Genomic DNA, 7511 nt, shown 5'->3' on the forward strand with positions numbered 1-7511 from the left:
CAATTTTCACTATACATAAGTATTATTTCTATTATTACATTCAAACTCTAATGGCTGTGTGTGTGTGTGTGAGAGAGAGAGAGAGAGAGAGGGAGAGAGGGAGGGGTAGGGGGAGAGAGAGAGAGGGAGGGAGGGAGAGAGAGAGAATGCTCAAATTAATAAGACTGTCGTAATATATCATATGTGATATAAAAATTGATTTAATAAATAAATTCTAATAAGAGGCCTCTGTCTCTATCTTATATTCATTTCTATTAATGTTAGTCTATTATTATTTTAAGTCTCGGTTTAACTTTTTATCTTCATCTTATTTGTAGGACTATAGAAAAAGTTGAACTAAGATTGATGTTTGTAGAAATATTAATGTCTCAAAATACATAGGAAAAATTAATGCAATTGTAACAAATGCTTTGTGTGAAGGTAAAATTGTGACTATGAATAGCTAGACAAAATATCGCATGTTGCTTGTAATAAAAAAAACACAATTGTGGCAGTGTACACAGAAATACTTGACCTCACAGGCATACGCCTGTCTTTTTTTTCTGTAGACAAAGCGAGGTTTAATGTTTCTCTTACTAAAGTAACAAATTCCGAATAATCTTGAGAGCTCAGCATGCTTGTGCATAATCTTGAGCTCATAGTGTGTCTTTTGCTCCGCCCAGTCTTTTGACATACGATCGAATAATTCTCTAAACTAAAAGAAAGTAGAATGGTAAATCACTCACAATGCATTTCAAAATAGTAAAAAAATCGATAGACATTTATATTTATTAAATCGCATTAATAAGCATTGTTGTAACATGTAATTCTAATTCTACAAGATTTATAAAGTTAACGTTGCATATTTTGGCTGACATAATTTTTCTCTTGTCATGCTTACTTTGTTTTACCTCTTATTATACATATACTCATAAAAATTATTTATGGCCACGATAAAGAAGGCATCGGCATTAATTAATAAAGTGACAAACCAGTTGTATTAATCCACAAGGAATTAAACTAGATAATGTCCTAGTAAAATTCAGTATTTGTGTATACAGGGTGAGTCGTAAATCTTGTCCCAACCTTTTACCATAAGAGGTGATTTACCAACCGCAACTGTAGCCAACTCGAAACAAAATGGATTAAATTTCGTTGCACATGTCTCAATCATGTAATATCTAATTATTTATCGAGAAATGTAATTACTGTTACAATGTCATGTAGGACGAAATTTTATCCATTTTGTCTCGAGTTGGGTACAGTTGTGATCGGTAAATCACCTCTTGTATGGTACAAGGTTGGGACACCCTTTACGACTAACCCGTATAATATTATTTATCTTTTAATATGTGTTATTTAAAAATGAGCGCAGCCTAGGTTTTTAATATTAGACTTAACATTCTATTTAAGTTATGAGAAACACAAATCGTGAGAATCTACGGATCTTACTTTGTCTATGTATATAAACCGCATGCCCAAGTTCATCAGGCTACCTAGTATAATTAAAAGTGTCGGTGCTGAATCCACTATATAGTCCATAGTGATGTCAGATAGAAATACGGCCGATACCTGGAAAGAAGTTCTTAATTCTTAATAAAAACGAAGAAATAATTTCATCTCGAGAAATAACTATCCGAGACACGTTCGATTCAGTATCTCGTGCGAATGAAACAGTGACGTATGATTTCTGAGCTTATATTCCATGTTTTATTTTAATACCGTATGATATTTTTGATCTTTTAGTTCGAAAATTGTCTAACAGTGAATTAAAAAGAAAATTTCTTAAATCGCAAGTACCTGAATATATACATCTGTTAATTCAACGACCGTGATAACAGCTCTCATTAAATGAGCGCTCCGTTTACTTTGATAAGGATTCAGTCCAGTAACCGATAGAAGAAATCGGCTCAGTTTATAGTACTCTTCAGGATGTTCCATTTGCTTCGAAGGTCATAAAAGAACTGTGTAAAAGCGAGCCTTCTGTCGCTTGATTATTATCATAGTTTCTCTTATTTCTAGATTCCCTCGAATATTTATATTTTGTTTTTCTTTCGCGACATTATCGTACAAATTACATCAAGGGAAAATACCTCGAATTATAATACGTCGAAGGGAAGCACTTCACGCGATAGCGTTAAGAATTTCTCAAAGGTGTCGGCAGTAATGATTGACAGGGCGCATACAATATGCACATAATAACATGGGAAAAAGACTGTCGGTGGGAGCTGCAAATTGCCCGTGGTCGTTTTTTTCCCACAAACAGTTTTTCACGCTCGCGCGTTTGTCTCACTACAATTCATCGGCACTTTTTGCCACTTTAGACCAATTTTTTGATTATTACGGAAAATATGAAGCAGAAATGACAAAAGGCGAAAACTCAAAGTAAAACAAGTTTTTGCGCGGTATTAACATACGTATTACAAGTTTTATACAATAGAATATATTGTTGACTAGATGCTCTTTTCTATAAAAAATGCGTTATCACAAGTAAGACGGATATAAGTAAATACAACGATGTATAGACTTGTATTGGAGAGGTGGCATGCACCTTTAATATTAAACAGAACGAATAAGAAAGAAACCATGGTTTTGTAAACTTAGTGTTCTATTTTTGTGCATCTATAAACTGAAAACATTACAATACAATCGAGTCGCTTGCGAGAAAGGGGTATATTGATCGGACATGGTGCGAACGCAGGAGTGAGATAGAGAACATTGACCACGTGGTACGGCAATGTAGCAAGTACGAAGTGGAGAGGGAAGAGATGGGCGAGGTGTAAACAGGGTTGGTAAACAGGGACATGTGAAGACACCGGTACGCTTATCAAGAGAGAGGACTGGACGAAGATAAGAGTCATATTTAATTTCATCGAGAAAATTGATAAAGTGATATAAAACGGCTCGAGAGTCTTTGGCGCCATAATCTGAAGGCAAAGTTGAAGGACCTTCACTACTTCACCAGCCAATTGGATTAACATAATCGAAAAGAGAAAGGATGGTTTGTGGCGTACGTTTGCATATATAATATATTGATTAGGTTAGATTGTGTTAATCTGCACACTTTATTTTTTTGTACCTTATAAATTAACTAATAAGAATATTCTTAAAGTCGCTAGTAGTAATTAATAAATTAATGACATCTGTGATTTTTGTCGACCGTGTCTGGCAATTAAAATTCTTATTGCGAAAAATATTACCCCAGCCAGGATTCGAACCTTGGACCTCCCTACAATCCGTGACGGGTATCTTAGCCAGCTCGACCACCGGGGCTGTGATAATACTATTCGCAATAACGTGTATATAACTTTAAGATGTTGTTTACGCGTCTATTTCGACTTTTTAGAAACTGTGCGTCGATACGGATTGTCGACCGCACAATAACCTGTCGATACGCGATTTTTAATTTTCCTCCGTTAGGGGGAATGGGATCAGGGGGAGGGAAGGGAAAAGGACCTTAATTGGCATTATTTTATGCTCGATATTTCGTTGGTTTATTGATTACCAGTATTTACCACAGTTAAAAACAAGGTTTATGTAGAAAACACGTTAGGGATCTTGTGCCTAACACAACGTCGAAATTAGGGTATATTCGGTTTTTTATATTACTTTTCTATTATTACATTATGAATTCTTTGAATTCTCAAAAATTCTGTTTAATAGAAATATTAATATATGACAGTTTGGGAAAAAAGTTTGGGAAATTCATCAATGATTCAATCATTTTTAAAAAATTCGGCATTCATTTACTTCGATGACACAATTATAAAATACACATCTTAAAATTAAAATTGTGATATTTATGCATACGCGCTCTTATGGTCTCGGCGTGTTCGGACATAATTTCGATCTTGCAATCTTTTGCAACTTCCACATACGTTTAAACAGATCCCAAAGCTAAAAATAAAATAACAATCTATAAGTAGCCAGTAATTCACGGTTTACAAAGTAACAAAATGGTTAGGTGTTCGAAGATAATAATTGAACGAGCACATTTAGTACTTATTGTTAGAGTCTATCAATCGGTGCGTTAACATGATCATAATAATCGGATTCAAATTCCGGAAGATTTACATACGATATATCCTTTATTTTCATTTTATCGCAAATATTTCGTCGCGTATAAAAATTATTCATAGCGTTGGCTGGAAAAATGACTAATTGAGATTTAATTAGGCATAATTAAGATAGAGGCTCGTCTGAATACATATAGATATATAAAATAATATGAAATTTATAAAAATAATTTTTTATGTAAACTTTTTATAATTCAACTGTTTATGTACTAAAGATGAACAACACATTTTGTTGAGATTGTATAAAGTTTATCAAGAATGTATCATGATACAATGTATAATGACCGGCCGAGCTTACTTTGTCTACATGTCTGACGCGTTCATACATGGCTCAAGCTACCTAATGTAGGTACAAGTGTTGGTATCGCATCGACTATGAAGTTCGCGATGAAGCTAGATGTGAAAATACTCGACAGCTGGAAACATATTATTGATCCTTGATAAGAGTAAAGGGATAAACATTCTCAGAGATTATTATGACATCTTGAAATCGTCAAGAGTTAAAAAATTTCGAAAATGATGGAACTATCAGACAGATATCTGTGTGACTATCTGTTAGATATTTTTGTTTTAAAATAAAAAGTTAATAAAATTAATGTCACCGTCTCGAATACTCCCAGAAATATTCTGCTGTTCTGAAAAGGATTTACATGCTTTGTGAATTGTTTTACCTTATTTTTTACACATCTCATGTGTCCTGTATATTAATTTATCTGTAAACCGCACCAGCAGACGCGTTTTTACGCAGAAGACTTTTCGATAACGTAAAAAGATCTGCACAGGTCTAACATTTCCACGAATTTTCTACGCTATTTCTACGTTTACTACTTGACAGAAATACGTTTTCAAAGTTGATTGAGAAACATGCAATAGGAGACCACTGCTTGAAGTATCTTCGAAAGAGATATATATGTATATGTATTTTCTCTTTTCCTCTGTCTCTCTCTCTCTTTCTCTCTATTTGTCGGTCGTTCTAATTCCCGTCAAATAAGGCGTACTTTATCTTACCATTTCGAAATTTTGCAAAGACATCACGTAAAATTTATAAGCAGTCAAGATAACCGGGTGACAGCGTCGCATCATTATTATTAACACTGCTTTTTGCTCCGAAACAACTGCATTGTACCATGTAGAGTTGAATCTGTAGAGTCAATTTTTTTCTTTTTATCTTAAAAACAATAAAATTGTCAAAGTAAAAGCAATCTCTAATCTCTCTTTTTCTTTCTGTCTTTAATAAACATTGTCAAGAGCAAATTTTGTTAATGTATTCATATTATCATTTCTAAAATTATAAGTTAAAACATGGTTAATTATAATATTTTACCTACGATACTTCGCATATTATTTCTCAAATTTACGTGATGCATAAGTTCTTAGTAATTTATTTGTAATTATCGCACATACGATTTTAGATGAATTATATGTGCGATAATTAAAAACTGCACAAATAAGTTCGGGGAAACCTTCCTCTTTTATATCCAATAAATTTTATTTCAATTTTCCTATTTTTTTGTCTTCGTCAGACAAAAGACATTTATTATAAGCATTTATAAGCATGTCGCATTTTGCTACGGAAGATACACTCTTAAATATATTATTAAAGAAATCTTTTTCGTATACTCACAATTTCTCACATATACCCGAACTCAGATCCGTAATCTTTTGTCCCATAAAACAAGATATAAATACATAAATCAGTGCTGCTATGGAGACACCGATAGATCTGACAGCTAGTTCGAAACTGGAAATAGTTAATACCTGAAAGACTTTGTTTTAACTCTTCCACAACATTTGAAAACGCTCGACTCATTTCCGTAATCAAAATACCTGAATTATCGTAATGCTCAATAATATCACTACTCCTACGATTTCCAACAGAAACGGTACCGTGTGACAAGTTTCGATTATACCAACGAATCTTGTGACGTGAAAAAAGTTATACGTGTTAAAATAATGAGGTAAATAATATCTTTTGCATGTAGAACAATTGAAATGTTTGTATAATTAATATGTACATGTACATTTAGAAATATGACGGTACTCAAAGTTTTAACTATAAGATGATTTTTATCGATAGAAAAGTAATAAAATTGATTTTTTTATGTATCATAATCGATTCGAATATAAATCTGTGGGGTCTTATACTTAAAGACGCAATATGAGAAATATCTATGAAAGTCTACAATTTCCGATTTATCTATCACATTATCTGTATATTTTCTGAGATAACTATTTAGTTATCATCATTGTTACCCTTAAATTTTCCTTCCAAAGCACAATGTTAATCTGCTTTGTTATGTATATTACTTGTGAACAATATTAATGCTTACACATTAGATATTGAGTAAATTAAATAAAAATACGAACTGTATAAGGTTGTAATGCTGCCGTACAAAAACGGCTATGTTTCTGTAATTTATTTGTGACTTATGTATTATCATTAAATCACGTGTTGCCTTGTCTTCGATAACACAAAATAAGCGTTCCGCGCGATACCTGCCGAAATTATCGCCAATTATTGTTATCATGCAATTAGTTTTGGATCTAATGATATTTGCGCAATGAGCAAAGAAAAAGATGAAATAACTGTTTATTATTCGTATGAAAAAAAATGTAGAAAAGAATTAACAAAACACAAATATAAAGACATGAGAGGAATACTATTTGTTTTAAATAACAAATGAGACGTGATATAACAGTCGAGGGTTGATAGATGCTCTGCTTTCAAGTAAACCAATTGTAAGAGACGTCTGCTGTTTTGCAAATAATATTAAATCGCGCTAGGAATAATTCCTTACCCCAGCAACTTGCACATTCCGCAAGCGTGTTGCGCGAGTGTCAGAAATACAACGAAACAGGCGACATAAACCACAGGTACAATGGTAATCGCAAGACACGTATGGGTTCGCATCAGATAAAAGTATCGCTCGCCAAAGATGTGAGTATTAAAGGGTTGCACCCGCGGGCGAGATTCGTTCATAGGCGATATAATGTCGAGAATTTCCGGTGTGAAGATCCATGTGGTGTATCCCCACATAACTACCAACGCCAGGACTAAAACATTCGGTAATCATAAGTTTATTAATAAATTTTTGATAACAAAGCTGTACGTGCGCGTGTGTATAAAAGCAATGAAGTATGAATGCAATGATGTAGTAGATATTAGTTGTCTACAAACGTGCTGTACGGTGGATATTTTTCACAAGTATATTACAAAAGTTATAAGAATAAAGATAGTTATCGAACATATATCAAAAATAAAACTCAATTTTCACTATACATAAGTATTATTTCTATTATTACATTCAAACTCTAATGGCTGTGAGAGAGAGGGAGAGAGAGAGAGAGAGAGAGAGAGAGAGAGAGAGAGAGAGAGAGAGAGAGAGAGAGAGAGAGAGAGAGAGAGAGAGAGAGAGAGAGAGAGGAGGAGGAGGAGGAGGAGGAGAGAGGAGAGAG

General features: G+C 33.5%; 2 protein-coding genes across 4 annotated transcripts; both read right to left on the reverse strand.

The window, feature by feature from the left end:
- Positions 1-442: 442 nt before the first annotated feature.
- LOC105558495 lies at positions 443-1999 on the reverse strand. The gene is made up of 3 exons (XM_012006194.1): positions 1780-1999; positions 1432-1551; positions 443-694 (listed from the first exon to the last, which is right to left on the reverse strand). Exons 1-3 carry the CDS (start codon positions 1918-1920, stop codon positions 443-445), a joined length of 513 nt encoding a protein of 170 aa, XP_011861584.1. The 5' UTR covers positions 1921-1999.
- Positions 2000-3497: 1498 nt separating this feature from the next.
- Positions 3498-6953, reverse strand: LOC105558491 (odorant receptor 4-like). Of its 3 annotated transcripts, none has more exons than XR_001008673.1 (7): positions 6423-6952; positions 5883-5973; positions 5680-5813; positions 5064-5196; positions 4769-4948; positions 4354-4690; positions 3800-3876 (listed from the first exon to the last, which is right to left on the reverse strand). XR_001008673.1 is itself a non-coding variant. In XM_012006191.1 (6 exons), exons 1-6 carry the CDS (start codon positions 6868-6870, stop codon positions 3796-3798), a joined length of 585 nt encoding a protein of 194 aa, XP_011861581.1. In that variant the 5' UTR covers positions 6871-6953; the 3' UTR covers positions 3498-3795. The 3 variants fall into 3 exon arrangements, 1 of the variants encoding a protein (XP_011861581.1); XR_001008672.1 differs by having other exon boundaries at positions 4354-4471; positions 4727-4948; XM_012006191.1 differs by lacking the exons at positions 4354-4690; positions 4769-4948 and having other exon boundaries at positions 3498-3876; positions 6423-6551; positions 6854-6953.
- Between the last annotated feature and the right edge of the window lie 558 nt (positions 6954-7511).

The sequence above is a fragment of the Vollenhovia emeryi genome, unplaced genomic scaffold, assembly GCF_000949405.1.
Source record: "Vollenhovia emeryi isolate VEMERY1.0 unplaced genomic scaffold, V.emery_V1.0 DF939340.1, whole genome shotgun sequence".
In the NCBI taxonomy this organism is placed as follows: domain Eukaryota; kingdom Metazoa; phylum Arthropoda; class Insecta; order Hymenoptera; family Formicidae; genus Vollenhovia; species Vollenhovia emeryi.

Coding starts and splice junctions, on each gene's coding strand:
- LOC105558495 (XM_012006194.1), bottom strand. CDS start 1,920: ATGGAACATCCTGAAGAGTACTATAAACTGAGCCGATTTCTTCTATCG. Junction 1,552..1,779: donor TAACAGATGTATATATTCAG/GTACTTGCGATT, acceptor ACTTCTTTCCAG/GTATCGGCCGTATTTCTATC. Junction 695..1,431: donor GGTTTATATACATAGACAAA/GTAAGATCCGTA, acceptor ACTTTCTTTTAG/TTTAGAGAATTATTCGATCG.
- LOC105558491 (XM_012006191.1), bottom strand. Junction 5,814..5,882: donor TGAGCATTACGATAATTCAG/GTATTTTGATTA, acceptor AAAGTCTTTCAG/GTATTAACTATTTCCAGTTT. Junction 3,877..5,063: donor CTTTGCAAAATTTCGAAATG/GTAAGATAAAGT, acceptor TTTTATTTTTAG/CTTTGGGATCTGTTTAAACG.